General features: G+C 42.2%; 2 protein-coding genes across 4 annotated transcripts; both read right to left on the reverse strand.

Moving 5' to 3' along the window:
* Nucleotides 1-2,006: 2,006 nt before the first annotated feature.
* MED17 (mediator complex subunit 17) lies at nucleotides 2,007-15,315 on the reverse strand. Its single transcript, XM_065658725.1, has 12 exons — nucleotides 15,072-15,315; nucleotides 14,323-14,489; nucleotides 13,757-13,976; nucleotides 12,256-12,392; nucleotides 12,071-12,155; nucleotides 10,072-10,224; nucleotides 9,096-9,226; nucleotides 7,676-7,860; nucleotides 6,922-7,059; nucleotides 5,716-5,833; nucleotides 4,330-4,489; nucleotides 2,007-2,392 (listed from the first exon to the last, which is right to left on the reverse strand). Exons 1-12 carry the CDS (start codon nucleotides 15,301-15,303, stop codon nucleotides 2,187-2,189), a joined length of 1,932 nt encoding a protein of 643 aa, XP_065514797.1. The 5' UTR covers nucleotides 15,304-15,315; the 3' UTR covers nucleotides 2,007-2,186.
* Nucleotides 15,316-16,110: 795 nt separating this feature from the next.
* Nucleotides 16,111-27,444, reverse strand: C1H11orf54 (chromosome 1 C11orf54 homolog). 3 transcript variants are annotated; one of them, XM_065647394.1, is made up of 10 exons: nucleotides 27,373-27,444; nucleotides 26,333-26,402; nucleotides 24,867-24,990; nucleotides 23,232-23,330; nucleotides 22,239-22,312; nucleotides 21,365-21,466; nucleotides 20,151-20,327; nucleotides 19,255-19,404; nucleotides 18,555-18,671; nucleotides 16,111-16,474 (listed from the first exon to the last, which is right to left on the reverse strand). In XM_065647394.1, exons 3-10 carry the CDS (start codon nucleotides 24,922-24,924, stop codon nucleotides 16,301-16,303), a joined length of 951 nt encoding a protein of 316 aa, XP_065503466.1. In that variant the 5' UTR covers nucleotides 24,925-24,990; nucleotides 26,333-26,402; nucleotides 27,373-27,444; the 3' UTR covers nucleotides 16,111-16,300. The 3 variants fall into 3 exon arrangements, with proteins under 3 accessions (XP_065503466.1, XP_065503458.1, XP_065503453.1); XM_065647386.1 differs by lacking the exon at nucleotides 27,373-27,444 and adding an exon at nucleotides 27,218-27,366; XM_065647381.1 differs by lacking the exon at nucleotides 27,373-27,444 and adding an exon at nucleotides 27,187-27,366.
* Between the last annotated feature and the right edge of the window lie 221 nt (nucleotides 27,445-27,665).

Genomic DNA, 27,665 nt, shown 5'->3' on the forward strand with positions numbered 1-27,665 from the left:
TCTTCATTTCATGTTCAAAGATGCACTACCAAGGATTTCAAGATGGTCCCCCTGTTAGAAGCCTCATTTGTCTGGTTTCCATTAAAATTAGGAATCCCTGTGTATTCAACACTAAAAGACAAACTCTCCAGGTCCCTAATCTTTGTTTGTTTGTGTTTCGTTTGTTTGTTTTGCAGCTTGGCCTGGAAGTCTTGAGAAATGTCTTCACTGCTCATGTGCAGCACTTGCACTTCTGCAACACCAGAGACATCCTCTTGCATCCCTTGTTTCTATTCAGTAGGGGACAAATCTTGCAACTCTGAGATCCTAACAGCTCCACAGTGACCCTATGACTTGCTAACAAAGAGCTTGTTTGACAAAAAGGACATCACTACATGCAAACCTGTCAACTGAGGTTGAGAACAGTGAAGCGTAAAGACACATTTAAGTTTCATCTGCTAATTATTACTAAGCGAAGATTTGTTGCGTTGCCAAGAGTCAAAACAGCCTCATACAATCGGAGGCACAAACAGGTGGATCAGGCTGTTGGCTGAACAAGGAACAAACCCCTCTCTGCTGCCAACCTACACAGCCTGCTGGCCAAGCAACAGGCGGTGCATACAATTCACCCGTCTTTTAAGAAGATCAAGAGCCTATTTTCAACTAGTATTTCTTCATTTTCAGTTGTCGTCTCAGGTAACTCATCAGAACCTGAAAGGAAAACTCTTTCTGTCCCATAGTTCAGTTGCACAGAAGCAAGTACTTCAAGGAACTGTAATAACAAGATGTTCTGCGCTGGCAAATACCAACAGAAGTACAATAGCTGCTTTGGATACACACCGAGGAGCAGCTTGCCACAAGCAGTTGCTTAATATATATTTCCTACAACTACTCTTTATTGCTCAACAATTCAGCAGAATAACAACTGTCACCGTACAAGTATGATGTTCAATTCAAATATGTTCTATGTGCAAGAAGTTCTTACAGATATATACGCACGCCTCATAACACAAAATATGGACAGGAGTCTGAACCAGTTCATACAGACAGGTTTCAAAAATTGCTTTAGCAATTAATCATCAAACAAAAGAAAAGCTTTATGCAACACCTTTCTAGAAGCTTCAAGAAGGCTACGATTGCAACCAAAAAAAAGGCAAAAAGCATGACACTTTTTACCTTAGAAGTACTCAAAAGAGCTGATCTTCAGGAGGATATTATTTTTTTCCCTAGATGATAATCAGTGACAGTGCAGGGTGGGGGAAAAAAAGAAAAAAAAAAAAAGAGAAAAGAACAACAGCATAAGTGTGGAGATCCAAGATCTACTGCGTTAAGTTACCTGCTTCTATCCAGACATTAATTTACACAAGTCACCCACAAACTCAAATTGTCAGAATTTTACAAGCAGAGTAAGACCCTTTCCTCTCCATGTTTGCACACAACAAGGACAGAAAACACAAGCAAAGTAACTGATACCACAGAGGATCATCTATAGCCATCAGAGGGGAAAGATGTTTGCCACAAGCTGTGACATGGTAACACTCTCAACTTAAACAAATAGCTAAGTAAATATATCTCTCAAAAAGAAATGAGTCACCCAGAAGCCACATCAATGTACAAACTCCAGGTCAAGAATGTCATGCAGTGAAGTCTGTTCCTTGATTTTTAAGTTTTGTTTAGCCTTAATTCTTGACAAGGGAGCTCTGCTTCTCCTCTGTCCCACTTCTCATCAAACAAGTCCATCAGCTCCCACAGGAATAGCCATTCCCTGGGGCATAAGCCGCCAAAAGGCGTATCAATAGCACAAGTCAATTCTAATCATTTTCGTCTTTCAGAAAGACTTGCAAAGATCCATTGAGAAAAAGTAGGAGCACGAGGGGAAAAGGAATGACTCTGAGCAGACACCTTTCATGTAGCAAAGGACTACTGAATTTAATTTTAGAAAAGTACATTACTTACTCAGCTATGTTACTCTGGATAGAACAATCTGCAAAGATATAGCTGAAAGTAACTTTTCCAAAAAGTTGTAATTTATATGTCATTGAAAAAGTTTTATTACAAACACTACAAGTGACATATCTGTACAGGAAATAAATTTGGTTTTGCTTTCTTATACTGCCTCATAGGTTCCATTTCCCTTTGCTGCACAGGGGACGATCATTTGCAGCGCAGTGATAGGTCAAAGGCCCCACGGAAAGGCTGATGGATTATTAGCAGGGAGTTAGGGCGGCCATGAGGAGTTCCATTTTGTACACAAAGTTACGTCCTTCCATTTTATTCCACTGCACTTCCTTGAACGGCCCTCGAAGGTGATTCCACTTGTTGTCTTGCAGTACATCGCCTTTGGGAAGATCCTTGCACTGACTCCGTGGAAACTGAACCATAACTTTGCTGCCGCTTTCCGGACCATTACGTACTGCGATGAACAGAGATGTTTATGAGCATTTTTACACTGTAGGAACTCCTCATATTAAATATCCTTCCTTATGTATGCTATATACATTACTCCTACTCAATTCCAAACATGCTGAAAGCAAACAAGGGAAATTATCTTTTTTTAAAAAAAAAAAAAGCTTTTTCTCTTTGAATTTTCTGTCTCTCATCTCCCATTTCTTTGTTATTTTGCTGCCTTAGCATGGCATGTTCTTGCTTAAAGCAAATGAGAGAAACATTTGACAAAAAAACCCCACACCCTTGCACATCAGGAGTTTCTCTAGTGATGCCAGGAAGGGCAAAGGTTTTTTTTTTTCCTGATTCTTCCCTTGGATGTATTCCCCACCAGTATCTTGAAAAACATGATCAAAAAGATATTGTTTCTAATGGATTTCTCTCAAATAGACAGGAATAAAGTCACTCAGGGTAGTTGTTGCTTTTAATCACAAAATTCTGCAAGATTGGTGGAGGCGTGGTGGTGTTCTACTGGCTTGGATAGGTTTTTGTGTTTTGATGCTGGGTGGTGGTGGTGTGTGTTTGTTTTTTTTAAATAAGCAGTTAGGGAGATAACACTTAGCCTTCCCCTCACCTACCAAGCTAGTGTTCTACAAAGAGAGAACTATCAGGCTGAAGGAACATAATTTCTCCTTCATAAATTGATGCTGACTATTCCCCATCACCTTCTTCTCCTTAGTATGTTTGGAAATTGTTTCTGGGACTGGTTTTTGGCTTCATCTTCCCAGTAATTGCAATGAGGCTGACCAGACTGTAGTTCCCCAGATTCTCCTTCTTGAAGACAGGATGTGATATCTGCCTTCTTCCAGTCCTCAGGAATCCTTCCTGATCACCATGACCTTTCAAAGGTGATCAAGAGTGGCCTTACAATGACATCAATCACCTCCCTCAGCACTCCTGGATACATCCCACCTGGTCCTGTGAATTTGTGTATGCTTAGTCTGTTCAAAGGTGCTCCAACTCGATCCTCTGCTCCAGAGGGTAAATCGTCTTTGTGCCGAAATTTCCCCTGGGTCTCAGGGACCTGGGATTCCTGAACGCCAGTCTTAAGACCAAAGCAAAGAAGGCACCAAGTACCTTGACCTTCTCCATGTCCTGTGCCACCAGGTCCTCTCCCCATTTAAAGGCAGGCCCGCATTTGCCCCCTAAGTCTTCCTTTTGCTGCTGACATATCTGTTGAAGCTCTTCTTGTTGCCCTGTATATCCCTCACCAGATTAAACAAGACAGGTTTTAGCTTTCCTATCCCCATCAGTGCATGCTTGGACAGAATCTCTATCTTCCCAGGTCAACTGATCATGCTTATTATCTGTTGCAGCTTCCTGTCACGAGTTTAGTCATGAGATCCCTGTTCATCCACACAGACCTTCGGTCACTTTCGCACAACTTCCTGCATATAGAAATCACTATTCTTGAGCTTGAAAGAGGTTTTTGGGTAAAAACAAAACAAAACAAAACAAACCAACCAGCTCTCTTGGACCTATTCAGATTATTCAGGTCTCTCCATCCCATGGGATGGTATCCCATAGGATTCTTCCAGGAAGGTCCCTGGAGAGACCAAACTCTGTTCTCATTAAGTTCAGAGTTGTGATCCTGTTGTTTTCCTTGTGCCCTTCTCTCAGGATCTTGATGGTTTCTGTAATCTGTTTTTCCTACGCTAATTCTAGTATTTTCAAGCCTATGTAAATTAAATCAGGTTTATATGAAGTGGCTTACTGGGCAGGTAAGTATTGCTTCTATTTAGCTGTCAATTCCATACACGAAGAGATAGTCTCTAGACTTTTATAGAATAATTTCAATTTTGGGCAAAATATTCTAGAAACAATCTCAGAAAGAGACTTAGAAAGTCTGTAAAATTTGCTTAAGAATGTTAAGGTTTTCCATACATTCACAATAGAAAACACTACCTGAAATGGCGTAGTCTCCATTTGGAGATGCCACAGTTATTGCTGAAGCATTGCCAATACTCTCCACCGGCCCCAGGCCAACATGATTACTGAAACTCAGCACATGCCATCCCATAACCTTCGCAAGCTGCTGAACTGCATGTACTTGGTGCTGTGACATCTGAAAAAACAAACAGCGATTCATCTTCTCTTCAGTATTTGCACACCACAGAAAAAAACCTGCTTACTGGTTTTACCAAGCTTTTTTTCTTCTGCTATACAGCAGTCATTTATAAAACTGACTTTGTCTTTTAAATTCTCTAGTTTCAGAGGAACTTTTTTTAATAAAACATATATGCTACATAAGTGCTAGTAGAGCTTTGTGTTATTTGAATTTAGACTAGTTCCTTTGCACACAGAGAAGACCACTGTATTAAGCAAACTATGCAGTTAGATTATTCAGGTCTCAAGAACTAATTCAAGCGATACGAATGGGATTTTGAAATAATCCTTTATCTGAACGGAAATAACACTTCTGCTGTAAAATATATAAAATCTGTGAGAGTATTATCATAGCAAACTCAGAAAAAAGTTGAGGTTCTCAGATGCATGATCATCTCCATTAATGCTCACATGTAAGCACAGAGCTTTAACTGCTTAAAAGTTTAAATGCTAATGTTTTTCTGTATCACAAACTTGTAACAAGGAAGTATCTGGCACTGTTCAGAAGTTCTCTGTGAACAAGTCTGAAAACATTTCACCAAAAAGAGATACTCTCAGCAGAATCTGCTTCAACTTGTTTTCTGTGTCGTGGAGTTCCGTGTAATTGCAACAGGCCAACCACTGCTATTAAAGATGTGTATTTTGACTATTTATAATGCTTAGTAGGGAGACTGTCACTTCTGACTAAAACCAGCGCCTTGCTCTAAGCAATTAAGAAAATACAGTTCATTCAAATATCAGCTGATTTAGTAACAGCTGATGCAAAGTGAACATTAACAGGACAATGTTGAAACGGCAGCAATTGTGGGCTCATTAAGATCTCTACTCTAGACAGGACTTGGCTGCAGTAAGTTTCATACATTGAATACCCTACTGTCTGCTATGACTCTCACTGACTTGTTCTGAAGTAAACAAAAATCTTAGTACTCCCATAATGATTACCATAAAGAAATGTATTTTAAGGGGGAGGGAAAATATTACTACTGCTGACCTTAGCAAAAAAATGGCAACTGACAGTTGCTAAAGTCATCATACAAACATGCTGAAAAATTCAGTCATCTACCTTCCTATTTTCAGTATCTGCATTTAAAGTTTTCTCACATTTTCTACACAGATAAAGGTGAGATTCCAACTTCTGTTTCCCAAACACTAAAAGAAAGGGAACAATAATGTATATGAGGCTACCTGAGATAAAAGGAAATCCTGCAGTTCTTGCTCTTGATGGGACAATGTAATAACTCTTCCATCTCTGTGCACAACCCTGATCTGTTCAACTCCGATGTTCAGTTGTAGTTGAATGGATCTTTGAAGACAAGATGCATATTTATTCAAAATGCATTACAACTCTTAAGAAAACAGGAAACTAAGTACACAGAATCCCTCCCATTCATTGGCAAGAACTCTAAGATAACAATGGTGCAAAGCCTATGGAATACGACAGCAATTCCAAACATTTCCATTTCATCACTCAGCGCAACGGCTCCCCCCACACTGCAGGGGACATGCTCTGTGACATGTTCCCAGACCTGGGCCACTGCTTCTTCAGGTCAAGGAGCCCACTGAGGCATCTCACAGCTCCCTGCCTGCCACTGTGCCCAAGTGTCCTTCCAGAGGTGCGGGGGAAATGGTGTGTGCTCAGGGCCTGTTCTATCCTGCAGTCAAGACCTGAGGAGCACATAGAATCACACAATAGACTCATAAAATCATTTCAGTTGGAAGACACCCTCAGGATCATCAAGTCCAACTATCACCTAACGAACTCTAGCATTAAACCATGCCCCATGAGCTCTGGAACTGAGACTGCAAATCGCACCAGTGACACAGCCAGAGAGGACTGCTCAAAATGGAAAAAACAACTGGGTCATCCACAGTCAATGCAGTTGACAATCCACTGCTGGTCAGCACGTGGACATTCGTTTCTGGAACATGAAATCTCTTATTTTGATGACAAGGTGCATAACTAATAGTGTGAATTATATGAGTCCCACATTTCAGTACCTATGCAACCAAGCTAGGACTGCGCACTAGCTCTCCGTGACCAGACTGGAAGTTCAGAATCCAGCATATACAACGATAACTGAATATAAAGTATCTCTATCCAAACTACATCTCCCCTGAAACAGCCACTTTCAGCTTCAATTCCTTATTTGAAAGAAAACTGTGATAGTTAACTACTTACTAAGTTTCTTCATTAAAATGTAAAGTGGGGGAAGAGTTTTCTTAGGGTGGCTGTTCCCCCAACAACTCAGAAAAAGAAACACTCGCACACAAATAATGGGCTCCTACTTGTCTGTCTGAAGAGTACCTAAACCTGTAAAACAAAACCTGAACGCACTCTGCCATTGCTGCACGCTTCTATGACTAGGAAGATGCATGCATTTTCATACTTACTTGCATATTTGTTCATATCCTTGAGAAGTTATTAGAACTTTGACACTGGATTCATAAACATCATTTATATTTGACCAGTGAGCCTGAATCTGAGGATCCTCAATACGACTTGCTAGACTGTCAATGGTTCGAGCAGTTCTAGAAGACAAAGACATATTCCATGCACAATAATCTAGACAGTTTGTGCTGCTATCTTGTTTAAAGGAAATTAGTAGGTTATTACTTTGTGGGGGTTTTTTTGTTTGTTTGTGGTTGTGTTTTTTGTTTGGTTTTTGTGTGTGTGTGTCGCGCACACACACAAATCAATGGAACAGTGTGGATCGAGGTTCTATTTCAGCATCATCCTGGTGCTAATGAAGCACACTTGCTTACTCTGTACATCTCACATACATTCTGCAGTGGTATTGAAGTGGTATTACTCGATATCAGCTACTGCACAGCAAAGAATAGTAAAAAAGATTTATGCCATTTAAGAAAAGTAAGGACAATTATCAGCAGTCTGTGTTGTAACTGTCACAGAGATCTCAAAGAATCTGTTGTGGGTTTTTTTGTGGGTTTTTTTTTTTTTTTTTTACTACCTGAGTGTTGTTTGCTCATGTTTCATATGTTGTTGCTTCTTAGTACTTAAAAATAAAGACTATTTTAACAGTGAAGGAAGAAGTAGCTAGTTTTAAGAACACTGAAAATAGATCAATTGTATTCTACATAATAGTACATTTTATTGTAACTTTAATAAGAATAGCTTGTGACCTACCTGCGCCTCAAAAAGATATGTTTTGCCTGCTTTATTATCTTTTCCAGAAGTCCTTCATTTGACTGTAAAGAACTGATATCATTTTTATCAAAAGCCTGGGGTCCTGCAAGTCTCATTCTCTTATGGCCAAAAGGGGCACTAGCTGGATGCGGCATCACTGTTGAGCTCAGGGTTTGCTTGTGACACTGCGACAAACAACAAATGTTATACAAGGAAGTGGCCAAATAATGTTTTTTCAAGAAATAATACGTATACTACAATATGCTGCTTCACATCAGGTTTTTTGAGTGTACATACTTGCAAAAAGTTCAACTTTTTTACTTTATAAACTTGACAGCACTTTAAAGCCAGCTTTACACTCATACTTTGGCTCCTCTGTTTATGGAGTTCTTGCAAACCTCATGGAAAGTGATTTTTTAAAAAAGGTGCTAGCTAACAAAAAATTAGTAGTATGGCAGTAGTTCCTACTAATAAGTCTGCCTTGTATACATCTCTGGAGACAGAACGGTCAAACAGAAATAAAGGAAGCATTTGAGAGAAAAAAAGATTTACCAACCTGTTCAAAGTCAAGAAAGGAAATTCACAACAGAGCTGAGCACTGAGCCAAAGCTTCATGAAACCTATTTCAGTGTTTAAGACACTGGACTATTCCACACGACTGCATGAGTTGCAGAGCCATGCTCTAAGGCAGGTGTGTCAAACTCATGTTCACCGGGGGCCGCATCGGCCTCGCGGTTGCCTTCAAAGGGCGGAATGTAATTTTAGGACTGTAACTACTCCTACATTTATACAGTCCTAAAATTACATTCCGCCCTTTGAAGGCAACCGCGAGGCCGATGCGGCCCCCGGTGAACATGAGTTTGACACGCCTGCTCTACGGAGATAAACAGTCCCTCGAACATGGTTTCACAATTGTTTAGATACGTAAAATTGTGCTCCTTTCCTGAACAGATGCAACCTCAGCCTTCTACTCCAGGTCCTTCTGCCTGAGTATATGAGAATCTAAAGCACTGAAGCAGAGAACCGGATGTCCAAAGAAATGAAGTTACTCTGGTAATTGATTGTACTTTCTTTATGGGATACAGTCTGAACAGATGCTCACTTAAAGTATTTGACTAGCACTAATTAGACGCAAAGGAAAAAGGCAGACTGATGAGCTGTGGTGGAAAAACCTTGCCCGGCTTTTCTGATGTGAGCAGTTGGGCCTGAAGTTAAATGTAGAACTAGTGCTCCACGAAAGCATTAACTGGAATTCTCCAACCACCTATACAAGTTACAACCCCACGGCAGGTTGCCTTATGCACACGGACAGAGCGCAGCTGGCCTCTGGTGGCACTCGGCTGGTACAACAGTGCTGCACACTGTGGAAGCCTGAACAAAAGCCCAAAAACTCTTCAGTATTTGACTGTAAATGCATTACCTCTCTGATAAGTTGATGCAAATTATGTTCCAGGACATAGAGATGATCCTCTGGATTCTGTTTTTCAGAAGCAGACTTCTGTGATTTTTTGTCATTGGAAGAGTGACACAGAGAAATAGACAACTGCAAACCTGTATGAAGCAGATTACAAACAAAATGAGAACACTGACAATTTTCAAGAAGGCTACTGAGAAGAGCGTTTCTTCACGTTTTATAGCTAGTAGTTTTACAACCAGCATTCCCCGTACCAGCGAAAAAACAAAGAATGATGTTGGAGAGCACAGCACCAAAGGCAAGTAAGACTTGTACTCATTGAAGTGTTGACAGGCCAACTATTAACTCACTAGGCGCATTTCACACCAATTTCTGTGACTCATTCCCATGCAAAAAGAAGACTTCCCAGGACCCCATTCCTTTCCCAAAGAAAGAATGATTTACCATCATATAAATTTTAAGCAATTCAGAAACATATTTTTCACATGGTGTAATCAGTTGTGTACCCCGGTAAGAACGGAGGATTCACCAGCTGATTCTGAGCCTCCTTCATGCCATTTAATTACCCTCACTGAAGATTACTGGCCCCCATTCTTCTGAAAACCCAGTAACTCAAGCCTTAAATTTCACCTGCTTGCAAACCAGAAGCAATGACTTATGCACAGCTCCAAACTGCAATGTGTATATGGCATTACAGTTGACAGCTTTAGGTGCTACTGACAAAAAACACAATCACAAAGAAAAACAATCCCAAATCCACACAATAAAGTATGAGTAAATTAGAAACTAAAGTGTAGTTGAATGTTTCTATAATTAGCAAGCAAAATTCAAATTCTGGGAAACTCTGGTTTTCAAAACCTTTGAAAAACAAGAGTGTTTGTTTGTTTTTAAGAACATAGCCTTAAAAAAAAGTCACATCAATCAATCTCAGTTCATGTTTAAGAAACAGTCATAGGTTAAGAAGTCTTAACAAGTTTCCTACCTGGGAAAGGCTGGGAGATTATCTGATTTTTCACAACAATGTGAGGAATTTGCGATTTAATTTGAACGGCCTCTCGTGACAGCTGGGCAAAAATTTCTTTACATAAAAGAACATTCTGTGCAGTCTCCAACTTTGTCTGCCAGTGTGGAGAACCTGAAAATATAAATCAACATTTGCAAGAGGAAAAAGTAAAGAGAAGCTACCTTTTTGTTCAGATCCCAGATACAGTACAGTAGCTATGAGTAATTGCTAAGATAAGGTAATCAGTATCTTCTATCCAAATAGAGTTTTTTCAGAATTTTATCCCAGTTAAGCAAGCACTTTAAGATAACACTAATGCATTTTACTTAGATTTTACATATATATAAATTGTGAACTGCTGCTCCCTTCTGGAACTGCCTATTGTACTCCCAGGCCTTTTGTGAACTCCGCTCTTGAACCTCTGCCGCTTCAGTCACAATTTACTTTCATTGATACTTCAAGCTTTATTAAACTCACTCTACAAATGTTCTAGTTTTGGTTAAAACAAGACCAATTCTCTGTTAGTGAATTTTCCTTTCAGCTAGGTTCTTTTAAGTAACTGCATTTTTCTGAAGTTGGCTGCATGTTTTTCAGACAGTGTTCACCCCTGGAGCTGACAATGCCCAATGTTTGCAGTTTTACTGAGCTAACGGTAGGAATGGTGTGCAGAAGAGGCCCAGGTTTATCTTTAATTGCTATAGCAGCCAAGGTCGCTGACAGACCTCTTATGTCCCATAAGTGAGGGGGTCATACTTGCAGGGAGGGGTGGACAGAACAGGTGACCCAAATTGACCAGCGAAGTATTCCATGCCATACATGTCATATGCAGTTTAAAAGCCGGGACATCACAAGGGCCTCGCTCTCTTCATCGACGGCTGGTGTCTGTTCTCCTGCCTGCAATCCTAACCCTGGTTCCAGTCCATGCATCCATAAAACCAGTTCCTGTCTACTGTGGAGTCCAGTCCAGGACTTCCTGGTGGCTGCCCTGCAGGTGACTTGCTACTCTGGGAAATTCCACATTGGTTTTGTATATTTTGTAGATCATATTTGTATATTTTGTATATTATTAAAGTGGGTTTTTTTAGCTTTCCAACTTGCAAGTCTCTCTCCCTTTTCCTCTTTTCCCCTTTCCTTAGTGGGGAGGGGGAGGCTAACAGAGAGCATCTGCCACACTTTATTGTTGCCTTGCAATAAACGGTGACAACAATGAACCACCAAGTAATGTTAAATTCATGTATGTGCTTTCACAGGATTTATAGGTCCAAAATTCTTGGAAGATTATAGTCTGAGTAAGCATACGAGCTCTACACTGTACCCTGAATACCATATGAAACATCTACATAGAACAACATCTTGTCTATGTTCAAGACAGAGCAAGCATCTGTGTCACAGACTACCATGAAATAAAATCCCGTCAGTTCTTTTTAATCCTAAAGCGTAAAGGATGAATTTTTAATCCCAAAGGTTTACAGCTTCACATACTGGCACATATCAAATGAATCAATATAGTGTCTGCCAGGTGAGCTGTTGGTAATTAAGGTACATACTGACAGCAGAGTTTCAGATCCAGAGAAAACATATGAGCCATGGAAACAAATGATGCATTTTGGGCAAAATGAAGAGCGAACAGTCATTCAGTTCAGCTGAACTCATGGGATGCAACTGGCTGAAACACAATACTTTGGTTTGCTTTCAGTTATGTGCAAACTTTTAGCGACTAACAAAAGGTGCGTGAGAATACTTAAAATACAATCCTAGTAACTCTGTTTCAGAAACTGATTAAACACATATGAAAACCTGAAGGAGTGTGCTTTGAAAGTATCCTGTTTCCAAAGCACATGCAGCCTCTAAACAGAAAATTTCAGTTTAAATAAGAATATTCTTGTTCACTCTTCTTTCAAGCTATATACTAAAATTTTCACATGCAAACCCATTTCTTAAGAACGTGCTCAAAAAAACAACATATAGCTAGCTATACCTGGTTTCGATTTTGGCATGGGTCTTTTAAAGAGATTGACTGTCCCAAGGTCACCAATGTCTGGAGCTTGTTTCTGAATAGAAACCTAAGCAAAAGAGAATGTTATTTGATGTTTGTTCCTTGTTGCAAGCATACTAATACCACAACAAAACCCACGCTATATTATTAAAGTTACTCTGGCAAACCTTGATATAGGCTGATCCCTCCAAATCACTTGGAATTTGAACATCCAAAGGACAGTAATCCTCAGGTATCTTTTTATCCAGGTCAATGTCTGTGTTCTTTATCACCTCAAATGTGCCGTGATGAAGAAAAAGGGAGCCTAAGACAGGAAGAACAAAGATACACGTACTGTACATAAACCATCTTCTGCAAACAATGAAGCCTATACCTCTGTTTTGCAAGAATATGTATTTCTAAGTCTCCAAACCTCCATAGTTGCGATTGACTCAAATTTCTTAATGACTTCTTAAAAAACAGGTAAATTAGAAAGCTCATTTCAGCACATCAATATCTCAGTCCTGCAGTGTGTGATGTGTAAGTTAACAAGTGGTATTGAACAACTATGGGAGAACACCAACAGTGTTTCTAAATGGTGTCAGTAGATGCAGGGAAGGAAAAAGAAAAAGGTATTTGGTTAAAACAAGAAAAAGTTAACTGCCCAGTTTTGCAAGCAAGTAGCTTAAGGTGCAACATCCCTACTGAGTTAAAGGAATGCTAATGATGTTTGGTTTACAGTCTTAAAACTATGACAATGTTCTGTCTGTAAAATACAACTATACAGCCAGTCATTCAGGTGGGACGGATAAAAGCAGATGCCCACATCTGTCCTAGTGCATCCTTCTTACATCTGTGGCACTGTTCATCTAGTTTAGGATAAATCATCTAAAGAGACATATCCTGGCCTACAACTACAGTTTCTTCATCAGCACAAGACGAATAACCCTAAATTTGTCCTTCCCCCACTTCAATGATGACAACAGGAGCACAACAAAACCAGTTTAAATGCCTGCTTTGTATCTACATCTTAAGTTTTGTGAGATCGTGTGTTCAATCTTTCACTCCATAACTGGCTCTAGAACTCTGGGCTGGTTATCCTCTCTTGCTGTAATCTGTGAAATGATGCAAATTCTCAGCATCATCTCTCACAAGTGTAGGAATAACAGGTAGAATAAACTGACCTTCGACAACGCTCTGTAGTCATGCACTTTAGTTTTAGGTAGTCCTCTGAGGAGCAGGGAATTAAAAACAATGATCCTCATGAGTCCCTTCCAGCTTGAGATGTTCTATGATTTGATGATCTTTGCTCAGAGGAAAATGCAACATACTCCTCAATCTTTTTAAAAGGCTTTACAGGCCAAATGTAGATAAGAGCCAAAGATTTACAAGCTCTACATGTCAACTGATCAATTCCATTGTCAATGCAGAATTGTTTGCGTAAAGCAATCTTACTAGAATCCCACAGTTAGCCTTTAAAATCACTTTCAAGGTTGAGGATTAGCATGATATTTTTCCTGATAATAAAAAAGGCTTCCTCCTTTTATAATCCTGTCTCATAATTACAATGACTTTTTATTATGTTATATTATTTATTATTAGAGCTATTCCATCTGTTCCTCCAGTTACATAAAAAAATCATAAAATATTAATACCCACTCTTGAGAAAAACAAGACCCTACTGTTTACCTGCACTTCTATAGCTCAGATCGCCAAGAATTTTGTCTCCTACTTTTCTCAGCTTCCAGTGTTGTCTCAGTCTTAGCAGTTCAGAGTTGAAGTCTCTTTGTCGCTTATTTTCCTGGTTTTCCGCAACTGATTTGGATAATCTTTCTGCACCTTTCAAGAGAATTTGAGCTGCTCCAGCTAATGACTTCTTTTTTGAAATCAACTGTAGAAACTGAGGATTCTAGTAACAAAAATAAAAAGAGGAAAGATAGTTGTATCTTAATTCTCAAAAAAAAATATTATTAGTGGAATCTAATTGACAGTGACTGATAACTTTTGCTGGATGTTCAGTAACTTATTTAGAATTACTTTCACACCAGCATTATATAGCCACAAGTAGCATTTTGACTTACAGCTCAAGCAAAGAGGCCTTTGGAATCAGCCTCACCTCAACCCATAAAGCACTGTACCAGCACATCACAAGGAACATTTTACTAAATCATGTATGTATCACACATGAAAAAAATGCAGTGAAATAAAATCTTCAGTATCAAGCCATACAAAATATACAGCTAGGTATAATGTACCTGTTTTGGAGGAAGGGGATCCTGCATAACTGGGTCTAGAGTCATGAACTTTTTATCCTTCACAATGCTAAGAACATCATACAAAACACACATCTCAGTCAAGGCGCTTCTTAAGTTGTTCCTCACTGAATCCCAAGGCCAGAGGGATGGCTGAAACTTCACCAACCCTAAAAACAGGACAAAAGAACGGAAAAAAAAAATATTGTAAGAAGTAATGGTACAAAGATTATTTTCAAGCCACAGAGGGATAACAGAACAGTTTGGGTTGGAAGGGACCTTCAAAGCTCATCTAGTCCAACCCCCTGCCATGAGCAGGGACATCTTCACCAGATCAGGTTGCTCAGAGCCCCGTCCAGCCTGGCCTGGAATGTCTCCAGGGATGGGGCATCCACCACCTCTCTGGGCAACCTGGGCCAGGGTTTCACCACCCTCAGTGTAAAAAATTTCCTTCTCATGTCCGGCCTGAATCTCCCCTCCTTTAGTTTAAAACCATCATCCTTTGTCCTATTGCAACAGGCCCTGCTAAAAAGTCACAACGGCCCGAGATACAACATAACTGTATAATATCTGGATCTCCTCTTTCCCATTTTACCACTGTGATTCAGGCGGTCATGAACATCCCGGCCTGATCCACGGCCAATCGCGGGAACCCCCGGAGGAGGGTTCGCCAGGCCCAGGCGCCCGTGGGGCTGCAGGCCGGGCAGCCCCGCAGCCAGAGGGCCCGGGCTCGGGGCCCAGCCGCCCCTCACCTTCCTCATCCTCCGCCTCGCCCGGCTCGGCCCAGGCGCGGCCCGCCGAACCCGGCTCGTCCTCCTCGGAACCGGAGCCCTGGCTGAAGTCGATGCGCTGCGCCAGGCGGGCCAGGTTCTGGGACATGGAGAGCGGCTGCAGGTAGGTCTCGCTGCCATCCAGCCCCACCTCCTGCACCTGCTTCTCGCACGCCGACTCGATGCTGATGCGCACGGCCGACGCTCCCGCCATCTTGCCGCGACCTCCGGCCGCGCCTGCGCGCGCCCTCCGCCCCGACTACGGGTGCCGGGCGGGGGCGGGGCGGCGAGAGAAGGGGCGGGGCCAGGGGCGGAGCTCGGCTGGCTCCGGAAGCACTCGGGAGGGGGCGGAGCCGCCCCTGAGGGGCCGGGCGGGGGTGGGGCCGGTGGCGAACGGCAGCGGCGGCCGCGGAGCTGCCGCGTCACTTGCACGGCCCGTGACAACACGAGGCCGCCTTCCTTCACCCTCCCGCGGCGCAGGTGAACCCCAGGCGGGTTTCATCCTCAGAGCTGGAGCGACTTGCGTGTTCAGCCTGCAGGAGACTGAGGGGAGAGAGACCTCATGGCGGCTGCAGCTTCCTCACCAGGGGAGGAGGAGGGGCAGGGCTGAGCTCTTCTCTGGTGACCAGTGACAGAACCCGAGGGAATGGCAGGAAGATGTGCCAGGGAGGTTCAGGTTGGACATGAGGAAAAGGTTCTTCCCCCAGAGGGTGCTGGACACTGGAACAGGCTCCCCAGGGAGGTGTCCCGGCCCCAACCTGACAGTGTTCAAGAAGAGACTGGACAACGGCCTCAGACACACGGTGTGAACTGTGGGGTTGTCCTGTGCAGGGACAGGAGCTGGACTCGATGATCGTGGTGGGTCCCTTCCAACTCAGGACATTCTGTGATTTTTGACCAGAGCTGGTTTAATTCCCTGTTCTAAACATAAATTCACTTCTCAGTCCCCATCATCAACTATGACCATGCAGGAAGCTCAACCCAATAGCAAAAAACCCCCACAACAATATTGCAATGAAATTACCGTTTTAATTCAGTCACAACAATCTTAAGTACAAAATTAAGAAGTTGGCAGTTTACCGCTCTCATATTTATTCTCAACTGATAAATGTGCATAATTAAAAGCATTTTTAAAAAAAAAAAAAAAAAAAAAATCAGCATTTGTATTTCAGAAAGATCAAATAGCTGTGCCGTCTCCAGAGCGTCCCGGCTCAGTCCCTGCCGATGCGGTGGGTCTCGGGGGGCCGGTCGATGCGGAAGAGCAGCTCTGCGGGCAGCAGGTACCCCAGGTACCCCACGCTCTCAGGGCTGGTGTCCTGGTGGTAGTGTCCTCCCTCCCCATGCTGGCTGAAGCAGTGGGTGTGCTCCAGGCGCAGGTCAAAGCCCTGTCACCGGAGAAAAGACCATGAATGCGCATTCAGGTGAACTGTGGTTAAAAGTCCTGGGATAGTCTCTGCTTTATATTGTGTGTTTTCACACATCTCAGGGCCCGCTCCAACCATTAAACAGTGAAACTTGCAAGATGCTTGGGCAACTAGTAAGGCAAAAGAAGAGGAGCTGTACAAGGATTTACCACGGGACATCAAAGAGAAAAGAATTTAGAAACCCTGATTGCTCCTGACTTTTGGTGTCAGTCTCCTAGAGATTTCCCCTTTTTTTTTTTTCCCCCCCTCCCTCTTTCTTTCAGGATTAAAGCAAGCAGTCACAACAAGGAAACCCCACTGGAAATCAGAACCTTTCTGGACTGAATGCCACAGACCTATGCAATTAAGAGACAATCTCTACTCAAAATTCTGAGAGCCAGCTTAAATGAAAATGGGAAGAACAGTGAATAAAATTACAACTAGCCCACTAAACTGTGAGATCACCCCCACCAGTTTGATATATCATAGAATCATGGAATGGTTTGGGTTAGAAGGGACGTTTAAAGATCACCTGGTCCACCCTCCCTTGCCATGGGCAGGGACACCTTCCACTACATCAGGCTGCTCAAAGCCCCGTCCAATCTGACCTGGAGCACTTCCAGTGATGGGGCATCTATGGCTTCTCTAAGCAACCTGTTCCAGTGTCCCACCACCCTCATCATAAAAGATTTCTTCCTTACGTCCGATCTAAATCTACCCTCTGTCAGTTTAAAACCCTTGCCCCTTCTCTTATCTCTACAGGCCCTGGTAAAAGGTCTCTATCTTCCTGATAAGCCCCTTTTAAGTACTGAAAGGCCACAATAAGGTCTCCCCAGAGCCTTCTGTTCTCCAGGCTGAACAACCCCAACTCTCTCAGCCTGTCCTCCCAGCAGAGCTGTTCCAGCCTCTGATCATTTGTGTGGCTCCTCTGGCCCCTCTCCAACAGGTCCATGTCTTTCTTGGGGCCTCAGAGCTGGATGCAGCACTGCAGGTGGGGTCTCATGAGGGGCAGAATCACCTCCCACAGCCTGCTGGCCACACTTCTTTTAATGCAGCCTGGGATACAGTTGGTTTTCTGGGCTGCAAGAGGATACTGATGAGTAACGCAATGGCATTTGAATGCCATCTTCTACTGCTGTCTCTGTAGTGACACTCAAACATTTCCAAAACCATAGGCTTAGCTGAGTGCTGTTGAGCTTGCTGTCAAGTCAGACGGGAGTAACCCAGCCACATCCACTACACAAGTTGCATTGGTTCTGAATGCAGCAGTTGCTGATGGCTGTTTTCAGAGCACTCACCAGTTGATTCTGGGAAGATGCACACAATTTAGCCTTTGGGCAAAGGCTGCCACATAATGACACAATAAAGTCACGTCCTGGAACATATCCAAGCTTACAGCATGTCTCATTTAGCTCTGGAAACATGTTTTTTTATATTGCTTATGACTGCATTGTTATTTATAGTCATTTTCATCTATGGTTTCCTGGTTACTTTAAAAAACATATAGTCTTCCTAACAATGCATATCTTAATAGCTTTTGAAACCGGATTGTTTTTTATCCTCAATTGTTTGCTGTTGTATTTAGTGCTTGTGAAAGATGCTAGATAACTTTCTAGCATGAGGTTTTGCAGGCTTTAATTTGCATCAGCAATTATGAGACATACGCTTCACATATTTTGATACAGCATTAGTAGAGACAGTTCTTAGGAAAGTGAACTACGTGAACACACAGCTGAAAAAGCATCCACGCTCTTGACGTTTCTGCTAGTGTGGCCAGCAGCAAATGCAGACTGTGCTGTTGGGTTTGGGACACAAACACTTGCACACTTGCAATTGGAACTGAACCACTAAGTTCAATCCACTATGAACAGCCACTAGAACAGATTGCCCTAGCCTCAATTCAAACCAGTGACAGGTATGAGAAGCTTCTATTCCATTATACCACCGGTGGAAGAGTTTAACACAATATATACGCAATCCTGTTTTTAAAAGGAAAAATCACATCCAGGACAAAATTCATTACAAGTGTCAGTTTACACTTAGAAATGACAGTTGGACTCACTGGATCTCTGGAAACTATTACTGGCTGACAAATCAGTGGAGCCTTCATTTCAAAGAATTTGAGCCAGTTATTCACATCCTCGTCGGTGTTCAGAGGACAGGCAGAAAATTCTGGAGGCTATAGCAAAAGTAAAAGCTTTGTAAGTGAAAGGAAGACACTTGTATCAAGACACTTTTTCTCTAGCAACTTTCCTTCACTTTTGCCCTCCCCACGATTCTGTTCACATTCCTTCTTGCCTAAAAGAAGCTTCAGTGTCAACTACTGTGTTTCTGCCAGAAACACAAGTGACCAGAATATTGCTTCTTTCATTGCACACATAGTGGGAGAACTACTGAAGTAAGGATTCTCCTCCTGGTACATTTTAGAAGCTCAGTTATTTTTAAAAAGTCTATTGCTTCTTATAAGTATCATCTCAGTTCATGTATTTAATTTCATTTTACAATAGTTCTACAGTTCTTTAGCTGCCCACAGATTTCAAAGGAAAAGATGATGGTACTAAGGCCAAATAATTCAGCATCTCTAGTTTTGTAACATCGGTTTTGTAATGTCAGCTCCTCATTTTAATACACTGCTTATCCTAACAGATTATGGATATATTTAAAATTACAAAACAAACTCCAGGCACTAAGATGTTACACCCTGATTTATACCTCTGTTTTCAGAAGGATGAAGAAACTTATATGAACTGAGAACAACTTACCATAATGTGAATCTTTGCTTTCCCCTTCTGAATGATAAATGTACCACCCATGCCAACTGGCTTTTCTCCATAGTGTTTCTCTAAAATTTGTCTCAGGCAGGACACGAAGTTAAGTTCCCCAGTTCTTCCATTGGCTTTCACTTCAATGACCTGGAGAATAAAGTTAATTTGTCACTGCTGCCTCCCATAGCAACAGTCTGCAATGGTCTGTAAAAGCTGCTCTGAAATTCTCCCAAGCTTATAAACCAAGATTACTTTTGAAAATGGGAGTTTCCCTGCAAGTGCTGCTCCACTTGCATCCTTCCAGTACCTGACCAGCTCCCTTTCCTGACTTTCTGTTCAACACTAGCTTTGCCCGTGAAGGGTGCTGGGCAGCAAGTCATTTACTCATACATGAGACAACGATTTAAGCAACCCCTTTCTGTACCCCAGCTGGCTTCTACTCTCTTATAAAGAAACTCTTGGAGACAGAGAAGGCTGCTCAGTTTCCATGCAGTAGTCAGGTTTTTGACTGCTCTGCCAACACCTCTTTGTGCAGCTTTGGTGAGGGAAGCACTTCTACAAAAAAACTAGACAAGTGCCCAGACCTGATTTACACAAGTATGTTGCAGAACCATTACCTTAAATCACTGCTGGTTTGGACTGGATTTGGATGGATGACTTATTGTAGAAAAGTTTTAGTAAACTAATACTTATCCCTCAAAAATTCCAGTGCCTCTCTGTCTCCACCAATTCTTCCCCTCGTTCAGCAGTGTCAGTTCCTTATGTTTGAATATTTCTTTCATGGAATTACTACTTTACTGTTATCACAGAAAACTGACAGTAGAACATTGAAACACGAGTTTCCCTTCAGCCGCAAAGCTCTATGCAAAGTCACCTTTGATCCAAGTACGTACCTTACCAGGTTGGCCCTCACTGGCGTAAAGATTGGCCAGCAGCCCAAACTCACAGTCTGTGTATTTACTGCTGTATTTCTCAAGCAGGCACCCTTTATCTGCAGGATTTATCTGAGCAATGTAGCTCCCATTTACAGCAGGCTTTTTTTCACTCTTAGTTTGAACAATAGGGATAAGCTGAGACAAAGAATAGGTAAAAATAAGTCAAGTAAGTCAACAAGAACATGTAAGATTCATTCCAATGAACAGAACTCACATAAATGCAGTTTAAGCTTTGGACCACGTTCCCAAGAAATAACCCCCTTTACCACACAACTCTGTCTCTCAGGATGAGGTCTGTACTGGTAAGAAAAACGCATTAATATTGTAATGTAATTGGAAATTCCAGAAAACAGTTTTATTTTTTCTGGACAGTTACATTTAATGTTATGTGAAGATGAATGCTAGTGTTGAAAACAAACAAACACACACCAAACAAAACATAAACCAACCAAACAAAAAGACCCAAACAAGAAAAAAAAACACCACACACACAAAGAAGAAAAAAACCCAGTCTAACCATTGAGATCTGAGGCCTGCATGCAAGTATTGAAATTCTATGTAATAGTTTATCAGTGAACAGTAACAACCACTACTATTGTGGCACAAATTTAATGCCAACATGGACTATCTCATCTGCCAATAAATGCATCGAAAGGAGATGGTAAGACCAGAGGTTTATGCTTGAAAAGGCTCTAACCAAAGCCTCCACAGGCAGTAGTTTTTGTCTCCTGCCTCTCCTGCAGGTGATCATTTTGTGTGTGGCATCTTTAAAACTTACAAGGGTAAAACAAAGATATCCGAGAGGGCAAAAGACAGGGAGTATTGCAAAAGCATTTACCAGTAACTTTGACAAGCATTTCTAAATCTTGCCATTAAAACCTCTGGTCAGGTCTTTGTCAATCAGTTTCAAAAAATCATGTTTCATGTATGCTTGAAAACAAGCCCATGCTTCCCGGAGAATTACAAGTTAAAAATTAATCTTTATTATCTCAATAGTATGCACTTCATTGGATGGCCCTCATCCAAACCCCTTCTCATGTATTTTATGTGCTTTTGGCATGAATGGTGTTATTAAACAATTTATTGTAAATGGGAAATACCCAGCATGATTCTGCTCTACTGTTATGATACTTCCATTACTTTATTGAGAACCATCACACTTATTTACCAACCTCAGCATTTACTCCCAGAACCTTTGATGAAGCTGCTCCAGCTCCAAGAAAGAAAGCTCCAGGCAGCTCTATGTCTTTTGCAACTGTATTTAGATCATAAACCTGCAAAAGAGAATCAATCCTTTGATTTTGGTGTCGTGCTCTGATTCGGATTTGTCATCCTGTTCACTGTAACCTCTGGATACATTTAATTCACAAAGCCCTCATTAGTATTTTGGATAATTAGGTTGAACACAGTTTCTGAACAACACATTTGGTAGCAACAAATTTGGTATATGTGCATTTGTTTCCTGAAATGTAGAGTCTGCCTGTATGTTTCCCTGTCATTTTACCCAAAAACTGAATTATTGTTCTTATTTAAGTTCGTATTTCTGTAAAATAGAAAAAGGAAGGGAATATTATACAGGGCCAGATGTCAGAAAGGAGGCATGATGTTCTTGGAAAAGGACAGTAACGTGAATCCAGTGTTGTCCAGAAATACAAATACAGCCAGTTTTTACAAGTTAGTGTGGCTATGATTTGAAATCGCAGGCATGCAGCAAGCCATACATAAACACGCAGATGAGCCCTTTGTTCAGTAGTTCCTTCCATGGCTCCTGTCACAGACAGTATGTTTCCAAAACTATCTTGTATTTGAGGGCAGGAGAAGATGAACCATCAACCATGATATGCTATTTTTGCTTCGATGTGTAAGATTTCCTGACAGAGTCAATGTTTAACACATGTTGGAATCAATCTCATAAAACACCAAAAAGTCTTTTTTACAAGTGGAATCTTACGGTATCTGCTAGTCCTTAGTTTTGTTTATATTTCAATAAGATATTGCTTTTCTTTTGACAAATGTATTAAACCCCACAGCTACCGGAAAACTCACTTTTTCTTTCCGTACAACAGGTATGAGGTAAGGAACACCTCCCACATCTGCTATTCTAGGCTTTCCACAGATTCCTGGAAAAATACAGCCAGTTAGCTTGGTAAAATAGTTTTTCCTAATTAAACAAGCATGCAGTCTAACCTACCAAAGAACCTGTTCCTCAGACTTCTAAAACCCTTTGAGAACACTATTTCGCTAGCATGCTTAGACAAAGTTTTGCACTACTAAGAAGTCCAAGAACAGTAAACCTCCAAATGATTCACAGTAGGATTTAATGCTAGGCAACCTGTTATAAAATTAACATTCTCTAAGCACAAAAAAATATGACAGTGGCAATAACTTGCTGGTTCTCCAGTAAGATGCCCTTACCGCACAGTGGATACCTCCACCAGTACTTGCACAATTTCAGCAAAGCTGGATGCCAAAGTCACAGGACAGTTCATCATCCCACTTATTTGGACATGTATTTTACGAAGGGATGAATCACCTTCTGGAGGTGTTTCTTTCACTATACTGATGACAGAGGGAACTCAGATGAGTAGCACAGAAGACGTCTGTCTTCCAGACAGCTAATGTCAAAGAAGATGAATCCCATTCACTTCACCGACATATGTGAATGGCAGGAATTTAAAAATTAATATAAGTGCAACTCCTTAGGTTCATACAGTGATTGGCCCAGATTTAAAAAAATTCTCCATCTGGAAGATAACTTAATTTCAAAATCTTTTCAATACACTAAATAAAGCTTATGAAATGAGTATTGCAATCAGAAGTTAAGAAAAAAAATTGGACAAGTATTGCATTTGGTATTGACTTGTCCTTGTTCATACATCAACTAGGAAGCAAGTTCAGAAATAAAATGTAACTCTCACATATAGTCTTTATCTTAAAAACAATTTAAGCTCTTCTAGCATCTTTAGAAGACCAAAACCAAGTAAGATCAGGTAGAAAGAACTGAAGAAGTCATAGTGGAAGACAGGAATACTAAGTTACCTTTGGCAGGAAAGTTGAAGGGTTCCTGAGTCAGATCAGGACAGTCTACAACAGAGACTTGAGCATCAGCAAAGTTTTCTTTAAGCCCTCTCTGCAAAACTATAATAAAGAATAATGGCAAAGTTACTAACAATGAAAAATTTCTAAGAGTTTGACAAGTTACTAACAACAATAAATATATCTGTTTAGACTTTATTTCAGCAAGCTACATCAAAGGATTTATGCTTACCCAAAGTAACCGCATTGATTTAAATGTTACTGTCTGTAGGCACTTGTTTCCTGAGCCACAGCTTCAGAGAAGAGCAAAAGCTTGTTCAGATAATTGTTAGTTACCACACTAATTCATTAAGAATTTTTAAAACCTTTCAATTGAAATACAATAACTGACTGCTCCCAGTAGGACTAGAAGCAGCACAATGTGAAGCGACATGGATAAACTTAAACCACATTCAGCAGTGGTTTTGCTTCACAAGAGCAGACAGTTACGATCACAGAAAAATATCATGCGAGAGCATGGGAGGAAGTGAGTTTTAGCTGAAGTGACAATCAGTTCTTTAAAATATATCAACTAGACTGTTTGCAATTGCTTGATTATGATCTCAAATGGTCTCTGCTGTTTGGAAGCTTCTGCAGTCAAGGATATAGCCCGTCATATTTCTGTTCATGTGGGGATTTTCTGGCAAGTGCTACTGTCAGTGCAAGACACATAATGAATGTGCTGAGGGACAACCAACAGCCCCAAATCTAAAGTTTGGGTTTGCTACATATCAACGCTTTTAGGCTCAGACTTGCAGAGTCACTCAAACAACAGGGAGGATTCTGACTTAGACAAGTTCACTGTTTGGAAACAACTTCCAGACACTGCTTCAAATACCATGTTAAAATGCCCAAGTTCTTTCATGCCTGGGGCTCTGCTTTGACTGATATCTCAAACCAGAGAACAGAAAATCCAGCTTGTGACCTCAAATCAGGCAGTTCCTTATTTACTCAGAGGATTTTCCTGTGCCTTCGTTTCCTCCAGTTGGAGTTTCAGCCATACTCCATGTCTCGGGAGCAGCCCCACCGAGCCATTGACCACAAGGCTCAGTAGAATGTACTTGGCAAGTTTCTCAACACACCTCGGAACTTTCCAGTAAGTGGAAAAGGACAAGAAAAGGGCACTCCTCAAATTATACTCAAGAGCTGAACAGCAACAAAATTCACGGCTTACAGGATATCCTCAGGACAGAGATAGGGGGAAAAAAAAAAAAATCTGCTTTGTGATCCATCTTTTCTGCTACTGTTTTAAGCTGTTCTACTGCAAGTACACACTGTTCTCTGCCAGCCCACAGGTCTGTAATTGTCAAAACTTTCACAACCCATACACAGGTCTGCAAATGCAGCAGTTTTAAAGGGTCTCAGATCCTGTTTGTGTGCTTAAACATCATTTGGGTCTGGGGGAGAAGTCATTGTTTGCTTTAAGGAAATAATAGCATATAGAAACATAGTGCTTTTCTTTACATCTCAGTGTACTAAGACCATGAACATTCCGCATGTACTAGCTGTATAAAGGTTTTGATAAGAGCTTTAAGATAAGTTTGAAAAGTACATTATAAGTTTATAAGTTTGTAAAAAGTTACACGCTGCATGACTTACCCCCAGCAAGCTCCTCCAGACTTGGAACGTGAAAAGCAAACCTTTCGACTTTGGCCATTTCCTAATTGGCCCTGATTTCTTCAGGCAAGAAATTACAATATATCACACTGTAGGAGCAACCGATCTGTCAACAGGGATAATAGTTTAATGATTAAAACAGGCTGTTTTCAGGGTGTTACGTATTTTTCATTTTCACTCAAGAATACATAGAAAACAGTAGAATTGTAGTTCTGCCATCAAATGAAAGACTAACAGCTTCAATATTAATGTTAATTTTCTTATGTGCTTCGGAAGAAGATGTGCCCATCAGCTGTATAGCTGGCTCAGAGCCTTAGGTATGCTAGTCCTCAAGCTTACAACTGGGTGCAGGCAAAACACATCCTACGCTGAATCCAGTTCAAGGGACAGGTCAGGAGATTTATCTGTCCTTTGTCAGCATGGAATCATAATTTGTTTTTGAAACAAAACTGGGCTTTTCTGAGCACATTAGCTGCCTCCTCAGTTCTTCCCTACCTTAACGTTTACTTTTCCAGCATTGGCTGTGGTGGACTTTCAACCGCAGCTGTGACTTGGTCTCTAATTGATTCTGGGAACGTGTTTCCCCTTCCAGAGGGGAACAGGCTAGCAGCAAAACCGAAAACAGCAGCAGCAAGTTCTGCGATATCAGGCTTTGTATGGGTACAGAGCCTGTAACAAAAAAATCTGTTTGAACATAAGTTTAAGAACCTCTTTACAAGTGAACTATATTTCAGTCAGCCTTGCAACAGCAAAGCCAGCTACTAGGGCAAACCACTAGCTCAGGGCACAAATGGCTGATTATACACTACTTATAAATCAGCCACGGCAATCATTAACTCCTTAGGCACATCCTTGCTGCACGCGGGAGAAAAACAAAATGGGTCCCGTGATCCAGATCTCAGGCCTCAGAGGAAAAAGCCAAAAACCTAATTACAATCCCAGATCTGACAGAGCTTTTGTTAGGAAAGACCACGATGTGAGCTAGCTGTTTATGCATACTTTTAGCTTCTATTTTTAAAAAAATCTCAGCCTGTATGATTGTTAAAAATCATAACTGTCCTTACACAATCAGCCTCTTGAGTCTGCATAAAGGAAAAAACCCAGCAGGAAAAAAAAGAAAAATAAAAAGAGTTGGAAGATCATAGCAGTCACTTAACTGAAGTCTTTGAGTTCCAAGTTCAGCCACTCCAAGTTACTGCTGTAACAAGCAGTAGAGAAAGGGAGAAAGACAGCTGCCTGTGTGTAATAATTCTCATCTTAGTTGGTCTTATCCATCTCCACAGGTGACTTAGTCCAAATAAGTAGGCTCAGATATAACACCTAGATCATCGCCTGCTGTTTAAAGGGCAGTAGTCTGCTCCCCACAATCAACAAAGGAGGGAATGACTGTGGGAAAAGCTCAATGTTCCATGATAAACCCAATCTGATTGCCAGGCAGTAGTCCTTACCTGGAAGGACATCAGAGAAGTAGATCTGTGAGTCACCACGCAAGGAGAGCATTCGCAGGGGAGTCTGTGTCTGTGGGAGAGGGAGAACCCGAAAGGAGACAACATCAGACAGTTAAGATCCATCATGGAGGGGTGGAATGCCATTGAATTACTACAGAAGACTTTCAAATAAAGAACACAAATGCTAAAGGATTATAAGATTGTTAGATCTGGGATGGTGCAACAAGAATGGAGAGAACAAGCATCTAAAAAGACTTTCAAAGTCTATCTTTTCAAAGCAGGAAGAAGACATCAGAGAGTGTAGTCAAAGGCTGGGAGAATGCAGATGAAATGGGAACTATGATATTAATGGGGTTGTCTAGTATCAAAACCTGAATTAAAACTAGTTTGGAGGGTAGAAGCCAGAAAGGAGAGGTTACAGGTAGGCTAGAGACGAGTCAAGGAGCGGGGGGAAGAAATATCAGGGAAAAATGAATATGGCAGTTATGGAGAAGACACCAAGAAGATCAAAACATCTACAGCTGCATCCCTAGAGGTTGCATTGCCCAGCTGGAGCGATGGGAGGAGACCCCGTCCGGGGCAGGGGAAGGCTGCGGGACAGCGGAGGCATCTGCCCGAGCGGCGGGGATTTGGGGAAGGGGTAAGTCGCGGAAGGACAAGAGCGAGAGGGCCTGGCGGGGCCGGGGTCCCTAGGGGGAGCAGCAGAGGGGGCCGGCGCGCAGGAACGCCGAAGCGACACGGCACTTGGCAGGGCTGCGAGGGGAAGGAAGGGAGCGCTCAGGCTGGAGCCGCCCGCTCGGGGAGCCGCACTGCAGAGGGGAGGAGAAGCAGGACAGCAGCAACGAGAGACCGACCGGTGCAGCGAGCAGCTCTGCGAGGTCTCACCCGGGGCGGGAAGCGCGGCCTGAAGGGAGCCCAGACCCTCCGGGCTGATGGGGGAGACAGCCGGGGGCTGCCCCGCACCGCCCGCGCCTGCAAAAGCGCTGGCGGACGGTCCCTGGCCCCCCACCCGGCCGCCGCCACCGCCTGACCGCACGTACTTGGCGGCACCGCCCGCCCCCGCCACGGGCCGGCCCCGGGGACCGCCCGCCCCGCCGCCCCCAGCATGGCGGCAGCGGCCCGCTCCCGGCAGCCCCCGCGCCTCTCGCGAGCGCCCGGCGCTATTTAACTCCCGGGCGGCCATTGCGCGGCCTTGGCGGCGGCGGTGCGGGAGGTGAGTGCGGCGCGCTCGGCATCCGCCGCCATCCGCGGCGCTGGGGCGGCGAGAGCGAGGGACACGGGTGAGGGGGGAAGAGTCATAGAATCGTAGAATATTAGGGGTTGGAGGGGACCT

The sequence above is a fragment of the Caloenas nicobarica genome, chromosome 1 (genome assembly GCF_036013445.1).
Source record: "Caloenas nicobarica isolate bCalNic1 chromosome 1, bCalNic1.hap1, whole genome shotgun sequence".
NCBI lineage: Eukaryota > Metazoa > Chordata > Aves > Columbiformes > Columbidae > Caloenas > Caloenas nicobarica.

Coding starts and splice junctions, on each gene's coding strand:
- MED17 (XM_065658725.1), bottom strand. CDS start 15,303: ATGGCGGGAGCGTCGGCCGTGCGCATCAGCATCGAGTCGGCGTGCGAG. Junction 12,156..12,255: donor AGGGATCAGCCTATATCAAG/GTTTGCCAGAGT, acceptor TCTTTTGCTTAG/GTTTCTATTCAGAAACAAGC. Junction 10,225..12,070: donor CATGCCAAAATCGAAACCAG/GTATAGCTAGCT, acceptor TTATATTTTCAG/GTTCTCCACACTGGCAGACA.
- C1H11orf54 (XM_065647394.1), bottom strand. CDS start 24,924: ATGGCCAAAGTCGAAAGGTTTGCTTTTCACGTTCCAAGTCTGGAGGAG. Junction 23,331..24,866: donor TCTGGAGGAGCTTGCTGGGG/GTAAGTCATGCA, acceptor TCTTTATTATAG/TTTTGCAGAGAGGGCTTAAA. Junction 16,475..18,554: donor TAATAGTTTCCAGAGATCCA/GTGAGTCCAACT, acceptor CTCCGGTGACAG/GGCTTTGACCTGCGCCTGGA.